This window comes from Anguilla anguilla, chromosome 14 (genome assembly GCF_013347855.1).
Source record: "Anguilla anguilla isolate fAngAng1 chromosome 14, fAngAng1.pri, whole genome shotgun sequence".
In the NCBI taxonomy this organism is placed as follows: Eukaryota; Metazoa; Chordata; class Actinopteri; order Anguilliformes; family Anguillidae; genus Anguilla; species Anguilla anguilla.
Genome location: NC_049214.1, coordinates 2,009,686 through 2,032,108, shown reverse-complemented (window position 1 = coordinate 2,032,108; position 22,423 = coordinate 2,009,686). Strand labels below are relative to the sequence as shown.

The following is a 22,423-nucleotide window of genomic DNA, read 5'->3' as shown; positions in this document are numbered from 1 at the left end:
GACTCTTGCCAAATCTCAAGCTAATGTTACTGCAAGAGGAATTTCAGAATGATAAAATGCAATTTGCATGGATTGAGTTCTGGCCCATGCAGCTCAGAGCCAGCTGAGCAGTTTCACAGAGAACCACCATGATCCGAGCTCTGTGCTATTTCTTTATTTATTTATTTTTGTGGTATGTCTTCTGATGTTGCAGAAATTTTGTCAGACTGCAGGATTGAACTTGAGAGGCTGCAGGAGAAACAACAAAGAGAAAGCCCACCTGGACACCTGAGCAGTACTTGGGAAGAGTGTTTCCCTTAAATTAGTTTCATCTCATTGAAATGAGAAAATATCTTAAATGCAGTCTGGAGACAGAGCCATTCGGAAAGTTTGGGGTGGGTGGGGGGCTGGGGGAGGGGAGGTGGGGGCGAGGGGGTGGGCTGTTTCAGTGTGGAGGTTAGACACTATTGAAAGAGCTTTGCATTAACTCAATCACACATTCTCATTGAGTCTGACAGAGAAAGCCTGAGTATAGCAGGGATGGGGCTGGATATAGCAGGGATGGGGCTGGATATAGCAGGGATGGGGCTGGGTATAGCAGGGATGGGGCTGGGTATAGCAGGGATGGGGCTGGGTATAGCAGGGATGGGGCTCGATATAGCAGGGATGGGACTGGGTATAGCAGGGATGGGGCTGGGTATAGCAGGGATGGGGCTGGGTATAGCAGGGATGGGGCTGAGTATAGCAGGGATGGGAATGACTGCTAAACTGCCGTTTGGACGATTCTGGAGAGACATGGGGGAAAGAAAGTTTCAGCCGTCACCTGAGGCCACACATGTCTTCGTGAAATTCAACAAAAACATCTTACTTACTTACTGTCTCTCTCTCTCTCTCTCCCTCTCCCTCCCTCTCTCCCTCCCTCTCAGTCTCCGTCCCTCTCCCTCCCTCTCTTTCTCTCCCCCCCACCCCCTCTCTCACTCTCTTTCTCTCTTCTGCGACCTCTCTCTCTCTCTACCCCCTCTCCCCCCCTCTCTCCCCCTACTCCCCCTCTCCCCCCCCACCCCCCCTCCCCCCCCCCGGCCGGTTGGTGCTCTGATGGCGGTAATCAGTGCCGTGTTGGGAGCGCGGTGCCAGGACGCGGGACAAAGACCCCTTTGAAGGGGCTGCGGGCGTTGCTAGGCAACGCCAGAATGCCGGCGATAAACTCCGGCTAAGCAGCTCAGTGGAAATGCCTGTGAGTTCCCGGGACAGGAGCGGCGGGCGGGGGGGGGATGGGGGGGCAACCGGGGGTTGACCGGGGCGGGAGGGGGGGGGGGTGCAAGGGGGGGCATCAGTATTCCGCTCGCATCCGGAATGGCCGCGGGAGGGAGGAACACTCCGCCAAGTCTCAGCCAAATCGAAATAGTGTCGCCCCGCCCCCCACCCCAGTCTGCCGCTTCACTCAAATGAGAAGCTAACATTAAACCTTACACTGCACGAGTGTGAAAGATAACTGAGTCACACACAGCACAGAAAACAACAATTCAGACATGGCATTGTGAGAACCACCATTGAGGTCAACCAGTGCTGCCGTTTTCAGAGAGATTTGTTCTCGAAGATCAAGTCGGTTGCATGTAAATAAATACCAACTGGTAAAATAAAGCAAGATGTCTCCTTCAGAGGGTTGTACAGTATGCAGTCTGCTCTTCAGGAATCTGCATGAATAAACACTACTTTGGGCCTTGTGTCATATTCATAATGCGTTAATAAACACTACTCTGGGCCTTGTGTCACATCCGTAACACTGTAAATAAACACTACTCTGGGCCTTGTGTCACATCCGTAACGCTGTAAATAAACACTACTCTGGGCCTTGTGTCACATCTGTAACGCTGTAAATAAACGTTACTTTGGGCCTTGTGTCACATCCGTAACGCGTAAATAAACGTTACTTTGGGCCTTGTGTCACATCCGTAACGCGTAAATAAACGTTACTTTGGGCCTTGTGTCACATCTGTAACGCGTAAATAAACACTACTTTTGGCCTTGTGTCACATGCGTAACGCGTAAATAAACACTACTTTTGGCCTTGTGTCACATCCGTAACGCGTTAATAAACACTACTTTGGGCCTTGTGTCACATCCGTAACACTGTAAATAAACACTACTTTGGGCCTTGTGTCATATTCATAACGCGTAAATAAACACTACTCTGGGCCTTCTGTCACATCCATAACGCGTTAATAAACACTACTCTGGGCCTTCTGTCATATTCATAACGCGTAAATAAACACTACTCTGGGCCTTCTGTCACATCAGTAACACTGTAAATAAACACTACTTTGGGCCTTGTGTCATATTCATAATGCGTTAATAAACACTACTTTGGGCCTTGTGTCATATTCATAACACTGTTAATAAACACTACTTTGGGCCTTGTGTCACATCCGTAACGCGTAAATAAACGTTACTCTGGGCCTTGTGTCACATCCGTAACGCTGTAAATAAACACTACTCTGGGCCTTGTGTCACATCCGTAACGCTGTAAATAAACACTACTCTGGGCCTTGTGTCACATCCGTAGCGCTGTAAATAAACACTACTTTGGGCCTTGTGTCACATCCGTAACGCTGTAAATAAACACTACTCTGGGCCTTGTGTCACATCCGTAACGCTGTAAATAAACACTACTTTGGGCCTTGTGTCACATCCGTAACGCTGTAAATAAACACTACTTTGGGCCTTGTGTCACATCCGTAACACTGTAAATAAACACTACTCTGGGCCTTGTGTCACATCCGTAACGCGTAAATAAGCACTACTTTGGGCCCTGTGTCACATCCGTAATGCTGTAAATAAACACTACTCTGGGCCTTGTGTCACATCCGTAACGCTGTAAATAAACACTACTTTGGGCCTTGTGTCACATCCGTAACGCGTAAATAAACACTACTTTGGGCCTTGTGTCACATCCGTAACACTGTAAATAAACACTACTCTGGGCCTTGTGTCACATCCGTAACGCATTAATAAACACTACTTTGGGCCTTGTGTCACATCCGTAACGCGTAAATAAACACTACTTTGGGCCTTGTGTCACATCCGTAACGCTGTAAATAAACACTACTTTGGGCCTTGTGTCACATCCGTAACACTGTAAATAAACACTACTCTGGGCCTTGTGTCACATCCGTAACGCGTAAATAAGCACTACTTTGGGCCCTGTGTCATATCCGTAATGCTGTAAATAAACACTACTCTGGGCCTTGTGTCACATCCGTAACGCGTTAATAAACACTACTTTGGGCCTTGTGTCACATCCGTAACGCGTAAATAAACACTACTTTGGGCCCTGTGTCACATCCGTAACGCTGTAAATAAACACTACTCTGGGCCTTGTGTCACATCCGTAACGCATTAATAAACACTATTTTGGGCCTTGTGTCACATCCGTAACGCGTAAATAAACGTTACTCTGGGCCTTGTGTCACATCCGTAACACGTAAATAAACACTACTCTGGGCCTTGTGTCACATTCATAACGCGTTAATAAACACTACTTTGGGCCTTGTGTCATATTCATAATGCGTTAATAAACACTACTCTGGGCCTTGTGTCATATTCATAACGCGTTAATAAACACTACTCTGGGCCTTGTGTCACATCCGTAACGCTTTAATAAACACTACTCTGGGCCTTGTGTCACATCCGTAACGCGTAAATAAACACTACTTTGGGCCTTGTGTCACATTCATAACGCGTTAATAAACACTACTTTGGGCCTTGTGTCATATTCATAATGCGTTAATAAACACTACTTTGGGCCTTGTGTCACATCCGTAACGCGTTAATAAACACTACTCTGGGCCTTGTGTCACATCCGTAACGCTGTAAATAAACACTACTCTGGGCCTTGTGTCACATCCGTAACGCTGTAAATAAACACTACTTTGGGCCTTGTGTCACATCCGTAACACTGTAAATAAACACTACTTTGGGCCTTGTGTCACATCCGTAACGCTGTAAATAAACACTACTTTGGGCCTTGTGTCACATCCGTAACGCGTTAATAAACACTCCCGTGAGCCTGTCTGTACTGAGCGTCAGCCTCTCAGCAGCTCACGCCTCCCTAACAGCAGGAGCTGCAGCCATTTCAGATTTATTTTATTTTTATTTTCCTGGCTCGCGCCGGCCCGTAAAGGCCTGGCAGACGGCTCGCACCGCCACGGCCGCCGGGGGCTTTTGATTTACTCCGGGTTCGATAACAGCGCCGCCTTTTATAACTCCCAGAAGGCTGTGTGATAAAAAAACCTCCCTTTCTACAACCTACTGGTCTGAAGGACGATACAGCAGGGCGGAGCCCAGGAAGTTCTGCAGGACCCACTGACTGTAGGCCCCCCCCCCCCCCCCCCCCCCGTCCACCCTCGTCCTCCGTCCCCTACTCCACTTACCACCCCCACCACTGACCCCCATCCCCTACTCACACAACTTTTTCCTCAGAGGTGCTCTAAGCACTGCAGTGAAACAGCGCAGGTGTAACACAGGTAACACAGGTGAGCTGAGAGGGCTGGAGGTCCCACTGCCCCAGGTGAGCGGTGTGGGCGTGGCTCCGACTCACCTGTCCAGCCAGGTAGGCAGCGGCAGTACCCCGTGGTGGGGTGGCACCCGTCGGCATGGCTACAGTCACACCTCTCCCTGCAGCCCATCCCATAGGTGCCGTCCTGACAACAGCAATGCAGGGGAGGGGGGGTCAGAGGTCACGCTGTACAAGAGGCTGCAGGTTCAAATCCCAATTTATAGCACACATTCATAAAAGATTTACTCACGCATGCTGCAGATGAAGGACCATTACATTTTGTTATTTGGAATTTGTTGCATTTAGTTGCCAAGCTTTGAACAATCACACATCCCTCACAGTGCAGATTAAGTTAAGAACAAAGAGAGCAGTGTTCGTTCTGGCACTGAATCCCTTCCCCGTGTTGGGAGTGCTGCGTTATGAAATAAGCAGATTTGGGGTTTGGCCTTTGCAGTCACTGCAAGAGCATCCAGAGCCCAGGGCCCTATTGTGGGGGGTTGCCGTGCTTGAATCCCAGCTAGTGTGTGACATAGTTGGAAACGAGCCACGAGTTTCGACTCTGTGACACTGCTTAACCCCGAGAGGGCAAACTGGCGGCAGGATTAATTTATCGGAGGACAGTTACTTTACCACACAGTAAAAATGTCCAGTGTTAATAAAACTCTAACAGAGCTGTGTGTGTCCCACAGGGAATATTTTACAGTGTATATGCATAGTTAACATACAGTGCTTCAGTTGTCACTCAGCCTTTCAGTGCTTTTATGAATTTGAGATCTGTTGGTATGTGCACCCCAATTCTTCTAAATTCAGTTTTGCCATTTTTTCCTTTCCATTGCAGTTCTCCGTGTAAGACGGTTATGATGGTATTACAAATCTCTGCACTCTGGCTTATCAACAAAATACCATAATCTGCTCATTCCTGACTTTCTGACTACAGGGTTTTTATGTGGAAGTGGACTTGCTAATTGAGGAAAGCTCTGACTCTAAGGCCAATCAGCTGCTGCTAATCGGGTGACCATGTGATTCTGGGAGATTTGACGAAAGTCTCTTCTGTGGTTCGAGTGGAGTGGTTTCTCTAAAAGCATTCATTTCACATTTATACAATAAAGAAGGGCTTTGATGTAATGCCACATAAACTGGACGTGAAACACACAACACACACACGAGGATCCACACAAAGCTTGACCCCCAGGGCTACAGTTCAGCAGATTCACGGGTATCTTTGCAAGTTCACCTTCGATTTAGGCTGTGCAGAACAGGTATCGAGATAACCAGTTGATTTAATAACAGGTTAAACAAAGTAATGATGGACTTAAAGACTGAACCCGCTCAAAGTATGCTTGTATGTTCTAAGAGTGATAATCTTTACTGATGCTGCCTGTACTGAGAGTGATTTTCAGTACTGACTGATTGTCTGTGCTGAATGTGAGTGTATGTTCTTAGTATGTCCGTACTGCATATGATTGTGTGAGGTAGTGTGACTGTCAGTACTTATAGAGTCGTATTTATATGTGATGGTTTGTACTGTGTGTCTGTACTACATGTGATGGTCAGAACTGTATGTGATGGTCAGTACTGGGAGTTTACCTGGCAGTGCAGGTGACGGTCAGTACTGGGTTTACCTGGCAGTGCAGGTGACGGTCAGTACTGGGAGTTTACCTGGCAGTGCAGGTGACGGTCTGTACTGGGAGTTTACCTGGCAGTGCAGGTGATGGTCAGTACTGGGAGTTTACCTGGCAGTGCAGGTGGCAGTCAGTACTGGGTTTACCTGGCAGTGCAGGTGGCAGTCAGTACTGGGTTTACCTGGCAGTGCAGGTGGCGGTCAGTACTGGGAGTTTACCTGGCAGTGCAGGTGACGGTCAGTACTGGGAGTTTACCTGGCAGTGCAGGAGGCGGTCAGTACTGGGAGTTTACCTGGCAGTGCAGGAGGCGGTCAGTACTGGGGGTTTACCTGGCAGTGCAGGTGATGGTCAGTACTGGGAGTTTACCTGGCAGTGCAGGTGGCGGTCAGTACTGGGGGTTTACCTGGCAGTGCAGGTGATGGTCAGTACTGGGAGTTTACCTGGCAGTGCAGGTGGCGGTCAGTACTGGGAGTTTACCTGGCAGTGCAGGAGGCGGTCAGTACTGGGTTTACCTGGCAGTACAGGTGGCGGTCAGTACTGGGAGTTTACCTGGCAGTGCAGGTGGCGGTCAGTACTGGGTTTACCTGGCAGTGCAGGTGGCGGTCAGTACTGGGAGTTTACCTGGCAGTGCAGGAGGCGGTCAGTACTGGGAGTTTACCTGGCAGTGCAGGTGGCGGTCAGTACTGGGTTTACCTGGCAGTGCAGGAGGCGGTCAGTACTGGGTTTACCTGGCAGTGCAGGAGGCGGTCAGTACTGGGTTTACCTGGCAGTGCAGGTGGCACTTCTCGCCCCTCCAGCCCGGGGCACAGGTGCACAGTCCGTTGAGCGCGTTGCAGGCGGCTCCGTTCCCACACTGACAGGTGAGGTTGCAGCCCAGCCCCCAGGTGCCACTGGGGCAGTTAATGGAGCAGTCCACCCCGTACCAACCTGAGGGTCAACACCGAAAACCGTTAGCTTTGCTAACCTTACCTTAACATTAGCACCCTGCAGCACACCCCAAAAATGCCTGACATAACACATTAAGCGTTTCTAACCGCTCATAACAACAGTGCAGAAGGCTTTCTGAGGTTGTTATGAACCCTTATGAGGTGCCATAGCAAAATATTTCAAAGAGTATTTTGCATGTATGTTTTTGTATGTATTATAAACAACGCTACATAAAACACTTTATGACAGTGCACGTCAAGCATAACCAAACTTTCTAATTTGACACTAAAATATGAACATGCCTGCAAGCTCTTTCAAAAATCTAAAATTGCATTTCTTACGAACAAATGAGACAAAACTAGGGGAGCATCTTAATTCTAAGCAAAAAAAAAGCATTCATCACAACGTAGGGAGACGAACAGACTGCGTGAGGAGTTGACTCACATTCCTACTTCAGTGGCCAGATGGTGAAGTGAGTCTTCCATCTTAAAAAGGCCTTTTATGAAAGCAGTGACCCTAACCCACACCATCCTCTCATGCATCAAAATCAGGCTTTCTCCTGTGGGTGTGGCCTCATAGTGTTAGTATGGGAGGGGTTTTTTAAGTATTGTGGTGGGGGGGGGGGGGGTTGTCAGTAGACTGGGAAGTGAGTGTTAGTAGTTCTACAGGGGTAGTGTTGAAGCTGGGTGGGAGGGTGTCAGTAGTTTAGGGTGGGGGGGGGGGAGTCAGTGTGAATTTTAAAGGGGTAATGTAGAGGCTGGGAGGGAGGGTGTCGGTAGTTAGAGGTTGAGGGGTGCTGGTGTGAGTTTTACAGGGGTAGTGTTGAGGCTGGGAGGGAGGGTGTCGGTAGTTTTGGGGTGGGGGGGGGGGTACCTCCTTTAGTACCTGCTCTGCAGGTGCAGGCTCCATCCACAGGTGAGCACAGCGCCCCGTTCTTACAGCTGCAGGTAGACGAGCAGTTGGCCCCATAGGTCCCAGCAGGGCAGGGGACAGAGCAGTCCGGCCCCTGAAAGAGACACACCCAAAACCACACCCCCACATTACTGCCCCTGCTACTCCCACCAAATCCACACACCCCCATCACTGCCCCTGCTACACCCACCCAAAACCACATCCCCGTATCACTGCCCCTGCTACACCCACCAATCACTGCCCCTGCTACACCCACCCAAAACCACATACCCCTGAATGACTGCCCCTGCTACACTCACCCAAAACCACACTCCCGAATCATCGCCTGCTACACCCACCAATCACTGCCCCTGATACATCCCCCCAAAACCACACCCCGCATGACTGCCCCTGCTACTCCCACCAAACCCACACACCCCCATCACTGCCCCTGCTACACCCACCCAAAACCACATCCCCGTATCACTGCCCCTGCTACACCCACCAATCACTGCCCCAGCTACACCCCCCCAAAACCACACCCCCCCTCACTGCTCCTGTCAGAGACACACCCAAAACCACACCCACCCATCACTGCCTCAGCTACACCCCCCAAAACCACACCCACACATCACTGCTATTGGTTTGGCACGATCAGCTGCTACCTACCAATACCACCCTAACAGCATATGGTACGATATAGGGTTAATTTCAGTGTAAAATGAATTAATGAATGAATGAATAAGGAAGTACATAAATTCATTCATTAACCCCATAGGGTTAAATTACAGTGGTGATAATGATGAATTCTGTAATTACAATGTAATAAGAGTGCATTCTGTTATTACAGTGGTAATAATGCTGCATTCTGTTATTACAGTGGTTACAATGGTGCATTTGGTTATTACAGTGATTATAATGGTGCATTCTGTTATTACAGTGGTAATAAGGCTGTATTCTGTTATTACAGTGGTTATAATGCTGAAATTGTTATTGCAGAGGTACTAATGGTGCATTTGGTTATTACAGTGGTAATAATGGTGCATTCTGTTATAACAGTGGTTATAAACGTGTAATAACACCTCTTATTACTGACCTTGAACCCAGGGGCGCAGACGCACTCCCCAGTCACGCTTCGGCAGTCCGCCCCGTTCTGGCACTGGCACACCTGCCGGCAGGACTCCCCGAAAAATCCGGGGGCGCAGGTCTCGTTACAGTAGAGCCCCGACCAGCCAGGATGACAGGAGCACTCCCCAGACATGGGGTGGCAGCTGCGGGGGGGCGGGGGGGCACAGAGGCCGAAGTGAGACGTTGCTCAGGACAGATTTACAGCCCCGTCTCACTGCATGTGACAGACTACAGCAGGCTGTGGCACCAGAGAGTTAGCGCTCCTGCTTAGGCCATTTCAGAGACAAACACAAAAATTATTATTTTATAATACCCTCCCAAGACATGAGTCTCTGGGCTTCATCTGTAGAACCACATATTATACATGATGAAAATGTACACTACAGGTGTATAAAACGCAATAAAAAATAAAATTATAGCCTATTTTTACAAATATTTTCACATGTTTTGTCATTGAAGACACTTGTATTATGTAAAAAAATGTAAATATTGAAACTTTTTTTAGCCAGGTCCCAGCGGGATATAACAAGCGTGCTCAAAATGTCAAAATAAAACGGCCTGTTTGGTGAGACAAAGCACTGATTGCAAAACAACCAGGATGGGCCACAAAGAAAAAAAAGCTACATTTATAGATTTATAGAACTTTTTTCTGTTGTTCCCAGATAAGAGAGTTTCGGATCAAGTATCTGAACTGAGAGACAAAACAGGTGCAATAAATACCCAGCAAGGAGCAAAATGTTCTTTTAAGAACAATCGAGTTTCATAGTGGGGGGGGGGGTGTTACTTCACACTTCTCGTGAACAGAGGAACACTTTGGCTGGCCATGACTGTTGGAACATCACCAATTACACTGTTCAGTGACAGGGGGGCAGGGCCCAGAGTGATTGACAGGCGGGGGAGCCTAACAGTCGTCTACCTGTGGGAGGGGCGGTTGTCTGCACCTGGAACAGCAGCCCCATTGAAGCCCGGGGGGGGTGGGGGGGGGGACAGCTGTGTGAGCGCACGCAGCACATGCGCCTGTCAGCTGTGGCGGTATGTCTGAGCCCCAGAGTGCGCCACAATGGCCAGCTCTGTCTGTCCTCCCGCTAACTACATTAACACACCCCCCCCCCCCCCCGTCTGACACTGCCCCCAAACAGCCTCCCTCAGGGAGACCCCCCTCCCTGCCCCCCTCCCACAACTCAGCCTTTTCTTTGGTGATGGTGAAAAAGACTAAAATTAAGGGGATCGACCTAAAATAGCCTTTTCTGGCGTTTTATTGTTTTTTTGTCAGTTTTGTCAATTATTTTCCACATCTCTATGCCAACGAAACACCGCCAGGAAGTTCAGAATTTACACACAGAACGGCGGCACATTTGTTTCCTGTACGTCTGCAGAGAGGCAGGAAAGAAAAAGAGTTTTGGCTGAGGAGCCGGCCTACAACAAATCAGGGCTTTGCGGGAACAAACGGCGGTAAGCGAGGGGATAACCCCAGCGAGGGCCGCGATTGGCCCGTAATCCCTCACTCAACAGCCAATAGCAGGGACCCGCGTTTTCTCTCCTTTTACTTTCAAATGGAAACTAACAATGCAGAAATCGCCTTGCTTCCATAGCGGTAAGTGGAGTATAAGTGGGCGGGTGGGTGTGGCTCACCAGACTGATTGGGGGGTAGGTGTGGCTCACCTGTGGGTGTTGCGGGTGTGTGTGGCTCACCTGTGGGTGTTGTGGGCGAGTGTGGCTCACCTGTGGGTGTTGTGGGCGGGGCTCACCTGTGATTGTTGTGGGTGTGGCTCACCTGTGGGTGTTGTGGGTGTGGCTCACCTGTGGGTGTTGCGGGTGAGTGTGGCTCACCTGTGGGTGTTGCGGACGGGGCTCACCTGTGGGTGTTGCGGGCGTGGCAGGGGCACTTCCTGTCGCAGCGCAGGCCGTAGAGGCCCTCGGGGCAGAGCCGCACCTCGCAGAACTCTCCGGTGTAGCCGGGCTCGCACACGCACGCGCCGCTGATGTGGTAGCACTTAGCGCCGTTCCTGCAGCGGCAGGTCTGCCCGCAGCCCACGCCGAACGTGCCCACGGGGCACTCATCCTGGCACCTGCGGGGGGCGGGAGAGCGGCGTTACCGCCCGCCGGCCACACCCACCCGTCCGTCCTTCAGCCCTGTGACCCCAGCCCGTCAGCCACTCCCCCTCCCCACCGCCACGCCCACTCTTCTGTCAGCTCTGCCCACTTGACCCACAGCCACGCCCACTCATCCGTCATCCCCACCCGCCAGCCCCATGTCACGCTGCTCTGTTCTCCTGGCAAACATGGCCGTCAAACTCCGCCGTGCTGGACGCCGGCTAAACCCCAGCTCTCCGGCTCGGTTACCCGGGATCTCATACCGTCAGATCTGAGTGTCGTCGGACGTCCACAGTTTGGAGGGCCTGGAGATACGTGGTCATAACATGAGTGTACTGGAGAGAGAGCAGCTGCAGTGCTGACTGTATCTGAAAGGGTTAACAGACAGCATGCTCCACCAGGACCAAAAGGCCAGAAGGACCCCACCTTTGGGGCCCCCAGTTTAAGCAGAGATCGAGTATGAGACCATCTTTATTACGCACACACAACAGGGGGGGGAATTCCAAATCTTATTTTCAACCCTTTTTCCTGGAAACACTGGTCCAGTGATCATTGTGTGGATCTCTTCAGCGTACACACCAAGATTCGTCAATCTGAATTTACGGGGTGCTCACTTTCACTGAAACACTTTGATACAGAAGGACATGCCCGTACAAGGTCATGGGTAATGTTTAGAATTTCATCGAGTGAAAGTCGCACCCTTTAGGAGATGCGTGTGATGTTCAGCCACCTTGCTCAGACGATAAAGGAGCCCTTTGTTGGAAAGTCTTCAGGAACGAAGATAAAAAGGGTGTACATTCGGATTCCTCCCTTCCTCCCCGAGACGGGCTGCACCCCACAATCTTTCAGGGGTCCCCCAGGGGGTGCCCTGGAACTCTTCCCGGCTCTGCTGTCGACAGGAATCCCATGACGGAGCGACTGAGGGATCCCGGAACGCCGGGACTGAGGAATCCCGGAACGTCGGGAATACTCCGGTTGCTGTCGGCTCGTTGTGACGGACGAGCTGCCAGGTTTCTGTCTCCAGGGCCTGTCGTTAGGAAGCGTTTATCATCCTCAGTCACTCGCTCAGCAAAGGTCTTTCATCGAGGAACTGTACGCCGCCTCGCTTGTTTTGATATCTGACGCCAGCACCAACCCGGGCGCAGACGGGACATCTCTATCCGCACCCCCCAACCCCGCCCAACCCCCCCACGCGCCCCTCCCCAGGTTTACTTTCCCAACCACTGCCTCTTAAACGCATTAACACGTATCTTCTCACCAAGACAAACGCTTTCAGTACCACTGCACCACGACTGCAGGTTCAACAGCCATATAAAATAAAAAACAATATCCATCCATCATCCATCCATCCATCCATTATCTACCCTGCTTAGAGAGAGGTCTGGCCAGACGCACGCGCTCCGTTCATGGGTCCTGGCGGCTGTTTTCCACCCAGAGGGGAGGGTATGGCGGTATGGCGGTATGGTGGTATGGTGGTATGGCGATACGGTGGTATGGTGGTATGGCGGTATGGCGGTATGGCCCAAACGCTGCTGTGATGTCGGGCTTTCCCAAAGCTCTCATTAGCTCATAACAGCGCACTAGCATTGCTATTCCTGCAGGCTCACGGGCTGGGGGCACGCTCTCTGAGAACGGTAATTATGGGGCACAGGGCCTTTCGCCTCGGGCCAACCAACCACCCCCCCCCTCCTTAATCCCCACTTCCTCCCCCCCCCTTTGTCAGCCAAGCTCTGCCCAGTGCCTCTTATGCTTTTCAAGAACTTACTTCCTGACTCTTCAGAGAAAACCCTCAGACACTCCTTCTCAGGACAAGTCTTAAAAGGAATAACTTTCAAATTTACAACAAAAAACAGTGAGTGAGAAAACTCTCCCATTTTTATTCCCAGAGAGATGGTGACAGATTTTTCAAAGCAGGAAAAAGAGCGTCACATCCGTCTCAGCTGTTCCCAAACAAAAGGGAACCATGGATAAAATGACAGAACACACTCAGTAACTCCACTTTCAGTGACACTGAGGGTGCTGACCACAGAACCTGAAGTCTATTGAAATGTGACTAAACGGTGAAGAATGTAGACATCTTCTCAGTAATTCCACAACAGACGGCCAGTTCGGCAGATTCAGTATGCGGGGGAGACAACAGTGAGAAACGGGTCCTGACCCAGCGTTCCCTAAACGCCGTGCAGTGAGGAGAGTCACCCCCACACACCCCCACACACCCCCACATGGTCTTCTCTCAGACACCCCCACACACCCCCACATGGGCTTCTCTCTCGGGTTCAGAGCTTCGCGGCCTCGAAGAAGAGTCTCGACACGACGGGGCTCCGTTTCTCTCCGCGCGAAAAGATTTCACTTCACAGGAGCAGGAACGGGACGTCCTGACGGCTTTAACCGGCCGCACTGCAGTCAGCTCCGTTACATCTTACCCATCCGCTTCGTTGCATTCACAGTCAAAGATTCAGCCGTCAGCTCCATCGCATTCCCAATCGAGTCTTTCCCCATCATTTCCCCGTAGACCCCACTGCATTACTCTGAAATGGTGGTGCAGCTCGGCGGGGCGGTTGTGTTATTCAGGGATTTGGTGGTGTGCTGGGGGCTCCAGGGCTGAGCCAGGATTTGGGAGGGGTCCCCCCCGCCTCTCCCCTGGGGGGGTTGGTGGTTCCCCCCAGGCATCTGTCCCGGGTCGCTGCGGACGATGCCGCTTCCCCTGGCTCAACTCTTCACCCCACCCGCCGGTCGCATCCTCCTCACCCACAGACATCCCGGCCCACTTCCTGCTCCTCCAGAAGGGGCGCTGTGGTTTTGGGACGGAGGGTGGGAAGGGGGGATGGCACACCCCGTGGGGCGGGACTGGGGGGGACCCCCAGATGAGCACTTCCTGTGTTTTCAGCTGAAGTCTGTCACACGTGCCGCTCATCACCACATTAACCTCCACGGTTTGCGCTTTTTTTTTAGACATCTGGAGCTCGCAGATGTGGAGAGACACCAGGACGGCTCGGCTATTTCAAACACCGTGCACGGCAGTGCACAAGTTCACCCCAGGCCAGTTCCCCGGAGGGCGAGCATTTGTTTTGACAAATACTGGTAGCACAAAACCCCTGTGTGCTATAATTTACTTCCATAACCAGCGTTCGAGAGATGCCTGCAGACAAATATCAACTTTAATGATTCCATATCCGGCGTTGGATGGCTGTTTGCAGAGAAATATGAACTTTAATGGCTTCATAAACAGTGTTTAAGAGCTGTGAGTCTGTGCAAGTGCATTTTAATATTTGGCAGCGAGTTCTGTGTGGACTGAAGAGATGAGGTTTCTCTGATAAGAGTCTTCTCTGTCTTAGAGATCACAGCGGGTACATTTAAATGAGGGGAGGCCTCTGTATGTGGTGTAATGCTATACAGCCGCAGGTAACCCTACATTTGGATCCTTCAGTGTGAATTCCAGACTGTTTGAGTCTGTGTGTGTGTGTGTGTGTGTGCGTGTATACAGTATGTGTGTGTGTGTGTGTATGTGTGTGTATATGTGTGTATGTGTTTGTGTGCATGTGTGTACGCGTGTGTGTGTGTGTGTGTGTGTATGTGTGTGCATATGTGTGTGTGTGTGTGTGTGTGTGTGTGTGCGTGAGAGAGCATCCGGTCTCCTCCTCACTACAGAAAGTCCCTCGCTCACCAGCAGACAACAACGCTCTAATTTTGGAAAAGGGTCCTCTCCCCTCTCTGTGTTTACCGTTTCCCTCTTGGTTTAGTCCCACTGAGTCAAATAACAGGACTTTGGTTATTTTTCTTCCTGGGGGGGGGGGGGGGGGGGGTGGGACGGGGGGGGGGGGGGGCAGTTACAGCTGGCAAGCTTTAAATAAAGCCGGCCGGCTGAAACCCAACCTCTCAAACTGATCGTTTTAAAAGTTTCTGTTTGATTTCCACGATGCGCTTTTCTCCTCCACAGCCGCAGAAGACTGCCTGAATTACAGTGTTCAGGAGAGGGTGCTCAGTTTCCCAAATAAACACCATCTCTATGCAGGCAATGTGTTTAACACAAGCAGGAAAGCAGCTGCAAACAGGAATGCATTACTCAGCAAAGGAGCGCTTCGATAAATGATCAGGGAGATGGGTAAAAAAAAAGGGTGGCGGAGTAGCACAGCGATTAGGGAACTGGGCTCAAAGGTTGCGGGTTCAACTCCCCCGATGGGGCATAGCGCTGTCGTGCCCATGAGCAAGACACTTAGCCTGAACTGGTTCAGTGAACATTCAGCTGCTTAAATGGATTGCATGTAAAAAAAAAAAAAAGAGATGTAAGTTTCTCTGGATAAGAACATCTGTGAAATGTCAAAATGTAATGAACTTTAGCTCAAAACGAGCAGATAGAAGTGATGAGTCACATTTAGGGCCTCTCCGTATCAAGGCCAGGGAGCCGCCGCTGTAGACAGACAGCCGTCTCTGAACATGGCGCTTCATTCCAGAACAAATCTTTCAGGGAGGGGAGGGGGGGGGGCGAAGCTGCTTTGATACTGACACTGCCATTAAACCACTTCCCCATATTTGCTCGCTCAGCCAGGAAGCGATTTAAAAAAAACACACGTAAGAAAGTGAGAGAACATACAGGAAGCAGACTGATGAAGTCTGGGCGAAAGGGAGAAAGAGGACAGACAGCTCTTAGCACAGGTGCTGTGGACTGTACACGGCAGGCATAGGTCGTACACAGTTGCCGTACAAAACCTCCTTTCTCTTGGGCAAAACCCAAGCATGCAAAATTTATGCTTAAAAAACGCCTTCAGTTAGTTTACGTACAGAAGCCTGTTATATGCTGTAGCAGCATTTCAAAGCCAACACAAACATAGTCCATGAAAGGGTTAATATTGACACTTTACAGAATATCGATGCGAGTGTAGACTCACATGCAAAGCTAAATATGGAGCTGAGTGGAGAGGTAAAGTGCAGAGAGAGAATAGACATGTATTACACTCAATATTATATCATTAAATATGTAAATACATATGTGTGTGTGTGCATGTGTGTGTGTGTGTGTGCGTGCCTGTGTGTGTGTGTGTGTGTACAGGACAGACAGATAGCCTGTAGAGCAGGAGAGAGGGTTGAAAGTGTGTATTTGTGTGTGCATGTGTATGTGTGTGTGTGCGTGCACGCGTGTGCGTGTGCGCGCGTGTGTGCGTGTGCGTGTGCGAGTGCGTGTGCGCGCATGTGCACGTGTGCTTGTGTGTGCGTGTGCGTGTGCGTGTGTGCGTGTGTGTGTGCATGTGCGTGTGTGTGTGTGTGTGTGTGTGCATGCAGGAGAGAGGGTGAAAGTGTGTGTGTGTGCGTGTGTGTGTGTGTGTGCATGCAGGAGAGAGGGTGAAAGTGTGTGTGTGCGTGTGCATGTGTTCGCGTGTGTGTGTGTGTGTGTGTGTGCGTGTGTGTGTGCGTGTGTGCGTGTGTGTGTGTGTGTGTGTGTGTGTGTGTGTGCGTGTGTGTGCGTGCGTGCGTGTGTGCGTGTGTGCGTGTGTGCGTGCGTGTGTGCGTGCGTGTGTGCGTGCGTGTGTGCGTGTGTGTGTGTGTGTGTGCATGCAGGAGAGAGGGTGAAAGTGTGTGTTTTCAGCAGGTGGTGCAGTTGTAATTAACAGCTCTAATTAGGCACAGTTGGCTTCATGGTTTAATTGCAGTTTGTTTGCCCCCCTTTCCTCTGACCTCTCCTGTGGGCATGTGGTGGGGGGTGAGGGGGGGGGGATCAATGGCCTGGCCCAGCTCCAGTTTCACTGGGCGGGAATTTGGCTGTTTAACACTGTAACAAGCAGGGGTGTACCCCCCCCCCCCCCCAGCCCCCTCAGGGTTTGGAGACCACAGCACAGGGGAGGGGTGCGGTCACACTGGCTGTGTGCGGCATGTGGACAGTTTCATACGAGAAAGACCAACAGCGCAGAGCCAAGAAAAGGAGTTAGAACAGGGAGCTATGATTGGTCACTAGTTATAACAAAAAGCTGGGATTGTCACTAGTTATAACAGAGAGCAGTGATTGGTCACCAGAGATAGAACAGAGAACTGTAACTGATCAGCAGTTGTAACAGAGAGCTGTGATTGGTCAGCAGTTAGGACAGAGAGCAGTGATTGGTCACCTGAGTTATGACAGAGCTGCGATTGGTCACCAGAGATAGAACAGAGAACTGTGATTGGTCAGCAGTTGGAACAGACAGCAGTGATTGGTCCAGGCTGACTCACCTCTCTCCGGTGTACCCCGGGCTGCAGAGGCACTGCCCCGTGGAGGACACACACGTGCCCCCGTTGTGACACTGGCACTCCTGGGAGCAGTTCCTCCCAAAACGGCCCTCGGGACAGGGCTGTCCACACACCGTCCCCTGCAGGGGACACGCACACACACTAGCTCAGAGACACACACACACACACACCAGCTCATAGACACACACACACACAGACCAGCTCAGAGACACACACACACACCAGCTCAGAGACACACACACTCACAGACCAGCTCAGAGACACACACACACACACACACACACACACACAGACCAGCTCAGAGACACACACACACACCACCTCAGAGACGCACACACACCAGCTCAGAGACACACACACAGACCAGCTCAGAGACACACACACACACACACACACACAAACCAGCTCATAGACACACACACACAGGCTCAGAGACACACACACAGACCAGCTCAGAGACACACACACACACCAGCTCAGAGACACACACACACACACCAGCTCAGAGACACACACACACACACCAGCTCAGAGACACACACACACACACCAGCTCAGAGACACACACGCACACACACCAGCTCAGAGACACACACACACACCACCTCAGAGACACACACGCACACACACCAGCTCAGAGACACACACACAGACCAGCTCAGAGACACACACACAGACCAGCTCAGAGACACACACACACACACACCAGCTCATAGACACACACGCACACACACCAGCTCAGAGACACACACACACAGACCAGCTCATAGACACACGCATACACAGACCAGCTCATAGACACACACACACACACACTACCTCAGAGACACACACACACACTAGCTCAGAGACACACACACACACACAGGCTCAGAGCCAGGCACACACACACCAGCTCACCTTAACCTCTCGCCCAACACACCACCAATAACATGCACACAACACACTCAATAAACCATATTTTACACACAGGCCTACAGTCAGTTAATATTTGTCCTTGACATTAACTTAAAAAAAAAAAAACATGCAAGTGTTTCTTAGTGTTTTACACAAACACACTCTTGTGAGGTCACTGATCACCAAACTGAGCCCTGCAGAGTGTGTTACTAAAGGAGGTGCATCTGTGGCGTCTCTTTGTGAGGGAACGCTCGGGACGGGACAGGTGCGGGCCGCACGCGAGGCACAGCTGCTCAGTAAAGAGGCGCTGTGTATTTTGGGGTGTCGTGGGGGGGGGAGGGGAGACGGAGGGGAGCCCTCTCAGTAAACAGGCGCTGTGTTTTTTGGGGTGCCGTGTGGGGGGGTGACGGGGCGGAGCAGACGCTGTGTATTTCAGGGTGTGTCGTGCGGGGGGGGTGGCGGGGCGGAGCAGACGCTGTGTATTTCGGGGGGTGTCGTGCGTGCGGGGGGTGACGGAGGGGAGCCCTCTCAGTAAACAGGAGCTGTGTATTTCAGGGTGTGTTGTGCAGGGGGGTGACGGGGCGGAGCAGGCGCTGTGTATTTGGGGGGGTAACAGGGCGGAGCAGGCGCTGTGTATTTGGGGGGGTAACAGGGCGGAGCAGGCGCTGTGTATTTGGGGGGGTGATGGGGAGGAGCAGGCGCTGTGTATTTGGGGGGGTGATGGGGAGGAGCAGGCGCTGTGTATTTGGGGGGGTGATGGGGCGGAGCAGGCGCTGTGTATTTGGGGGGGTGATGGGGCGGAGCAGGCGCTGTGTATTTCGGGGGGTGTCGTGCGGGGGGCGGGGCGGAGCAGGCGCTGTGTATTTGAGGGGGGGTGACGGGGCGGAGCAGGCGTACCATCCAGCCGGCGGGACAGGCGCACTCCCCGGTGACGTGGTGGCACACCCCCCCGTTCTGGCAGGGGCAGCGCTCCTCACACTGCCGGCCGTGCTTCCCCGGGGGGCACCGCTCCTCACAGCTGCGGGACGGGAGAGACCGCGCCCGTCAGAAACCGCGCCCATTACAGACCACGCCCATCAGAGACCACGCCCGTCCGAGACCACGCCCATCAGAGACCCCGCCCATCAGAGCCCACGCCCATCAGAGCCCACACCCTCTTACTGCTGCAGAGGCTGAAAACCCCGCCCCCCACCCAAAACCCTGCCCCTCACCTCTGTAGAGGAGCCTAAACCCCACCCCTCATCCGAAACCCCGCCTGTGACCCAAAACCACGCCCACTCCATACACAAACTCCTCCTCCTGATCTGAGCAGACAGCTGTTTAATAAGAGCTACCCCAGTCAGTGGCCTGAACTCAATAAACATCAGGCTTTAACGGAAAAAAAATACGGCTTGCATTAATTTATTTATCTGTAAGTCAAAGCTGTGGACTAATATTGATCCTAACCGAGCCACTATCTACAACAGATAATTATGGGGTTCAGTTTATAAAACAGCAGCTCTGTCACATTTAAAGCACCTGTAAAGAGGGACTGCAAAGATAAACTCCCAGAGTACACAGAACCACCACACAATCTACAGATAATCACAGTGGATTTAACCAAATATGTGGTGAGGGTATGAGTGGATGTTGGGGGGTAAGTGAGTGTTGAGGGGGGGTATGAGGATCAGTGGGGGGGTGAGTGAGTGTTGGGGAGGTCAGGGGGCTGGTGTGCGGCGGGTGTCAGGGGGGTAAGTAAATATGGCGGGGTGAGTGAGTATTGGGGGTTGGTGGGGGGGTGAGTAAGAGTGGGGGGGGGTGAGGGGGTCGGTGAGGAGGTGAGTGGGTAGATGTAGGGGGTGCGTAAGAGTGGGGGTGGTGAGGGGGGTAGGTGTGGGGGGATGAGGGGGGGTGGGCGCAGGACTCACAAGGCGCCGGTGTAGCTGGGGGGTTAGTGAGTATTGGGGGGGGTTAAGGAGCTGGTGGGGGGTGTGTGATTGTTTGGGGTGGGGGGGGGTAGGTGTAGGGGGGTGAGGGAGTTGGTGAGGGGGTGTGTGAGTGTTGGGGGGGTAGGTGTAGGGGGGTGGGGGAGTTGGTGAGGGGGTGTGTGAGTGTTGGGGGGGGGTAGGTGTAGGGGGTGGGGGAGTTGGTGAGGGGGTGTGTGAGTATTGGGGGGGGTAGGTGTAGGGGGGTGAGGGGGTTGGTGAGGGGGTGTGTGAGTGTTGGGGGGGGTGAAGGGGCTGGTGGGGGGTGCGTGAGTATTGGTGTGGGGGGGGGGCAGGACTCACAAGGCGCCGGTGTAGCCGGGGGAGCAGCGGCACTCTCCGGTGACGTGGTCGCAGGCGGCCCCGTTCTGGCACTGGCACTTCTGCTGGCAGCTGTGCCCGTAGGTGCCCGGCTGGCACACGTCCTCGCAGCGCCAGCCCCGGTACCCCGGGGTGCACAGGCAGGCCCCCGTGATGGGGTTGCACAGCGCCCCATTCTGGCACTGGCACCGGCTGCTGCAGTGGGGGCCCCAGTGCGTGCTGTCACAGGCTGCAGGGGGCGGGAAAACAGAGACGGGTCGCCAGGTTTACACAGAATCCCCCCAAACACGGGGAGACAGAGACGGGCCGCCATGTTTACAGAGAACCCCCCCAAACATGAGAGGTCAGAGACGGGCCGCCAGGTTTACAGATAACTCTCCCAAACATTAGAAGACAGAGACGGGCTGCCAGGTTTACAGAGAACCCCCCAAACATGGGAAGGCAGACAGGGGGGTGTGGGAAAATGCAATATAACCACAGGACAAAGCAACAGATAACAGTCCTGTCTACTGCTCCCAAATGCTATGTGAGTGATGAATGGGAACGTCACATTAGGGAGTAAGAGCGGAGTGCGGTATATCCCAGGACAGAACAACATGGTGGATGTAGCCTGAATCCCATTAGAGAGGAAACAGGGGTATCTGAGAACAGGGCATCTCTCAGGGTATCTGAGAACAGGGCATCTCTCGGGGTATCTGAGAACAGGGCATCTCTCAGGGTATCTGAGAACAGGGTATCTCTCAGGGTATCTGAGAACAGGGCATCTCTCGGGGTATCTGAGAACGGGGCATCTCTCAGGGTATCTGAGAACAGGGTATCTCTCAGGGTATCTGAGAACAGGGTATCTCTCGGGGTATCTGAGAACAGGGCATCTCTCGAGGTATCTGAGAACAGGGCATCTCTCAGGGTATCTGAGAACAGGGTATCTCTCAGGGTATCTGAGAACAGGGTATCTCTCAGGGTATCTGAGAACAGGGTATCTCTCGGGGTATCTGAGAACAGGGCATCTCTCGGGGTATCTGAGAACAGGGCATCTCTCAGGGTATCTGAGAACAGGGTATCTCTCAGGGTATCTGAGAACAGGGTATCTCTCAGGGTATCTGAGAACAGGGTATCTCTCGGGGTATCTGAGAACAGGGCATCTCTCAGGGTATCTGAGAACAGGGTACCTCTCGGGGTATCTGAGAACAGGGTACCTCTCGGGGTATCTGAGAACAGGGTACCTCTCTTTGGGTATCTGAGTACAGGGCATCTCTCAGGGTATCTGAGAACAGGGCATCTCTCGAGGTATCTGAGTACAGGGTATCTCTCGGGGTATCTGAGTACAGGGCATCTCTCAGGGTATCTGAGTACAGGGCATCTCTCGGGGTATCTGAGTACAGGGCATCTCTCAGGGTATCTGAGTACAGGGTATCTCTCGGGGTATCTGAGTACAGGGCATCTCTCAGGGTATCTGAGTACAGGGCATCTCTCAGAGTATCTGAGAACAGGGCATCTCTCAGAGTATCTGAGTACAGGGCATCTCTCAGAGTATCTGAGAACAGGGTACCTCTCAGGGTATCTGAGTACAGGGCATCTCTCAGAGTATCTGAGAACAGGGCATCTCTCAGAGTATCTGAGTACAGGGCATCTCTCAGAGTATCTGAGAACAGGGTACCTCTCAGGGTATCTGAGTACAGGGTACCTCTCAGGGTATCTGAGAATCACTGCAGAACTGCCAGAGACACGTGGGGTTGAAACGCTTGGGGCAATACGTGGCGGTAAGCTCAGTGATAACCTCAGCGGTAATCTTAGCGGTAATCTTAGCGGTAAACGCAGCGGTAAACGCA

The 22,423-nt window shown here is 52.1% G+C and overlaps 1 protein-coding gene across 2 annotated transcripts in view; it reads right to left on the bottom strand.

Annotated features, from left to right (window-relative positions):
• megf10 (multiple EGF-like-domains 10) overlaps nt 1-22,423 on the bottom strand; it is a 78,399-nt gene that overhangs the window by 16,745 nt on the left and 39,231 nt on the right. Inside the window, exons 6-13 of one of the 2 annotated variants that reach the window (XM_035391241.1) lie at nt 20,577-20,823; nt 19,207-19,327; nt 17,395-17,531; nt 10,959-11,171; nt 9,071-9,245; nt 7,957-8,089; nt 6,920-7,083; nt 4,577-4,679 (exon numbers count right to left, since the gene is read on the bottom strand). In XM_035391241.1, the coding sequence (XP_035247132.1) occupies nt 4,577-4,679; nt 6,920-7,083; nt 7,957-8,089; nt 9,071-9,245; nt 10,959-11,171; nt 17,395-17,531; nt 19,207-19,327; nt 20,577-20,823 (1,293 nt within the window). The remainder of the gene's footprint in view (nt 1-4,576; nt 4,680-6,919; nt 7,084-7,956; nt 8,090-9,070; nt 9,246-10,958; nt 11,172-17,394; nt 17,532-19,206; nt 19,328-20,576; nt 20,824-22,423) is intronic. The other variant, XM_035391242.1, reaches the window with a different exon arrangement.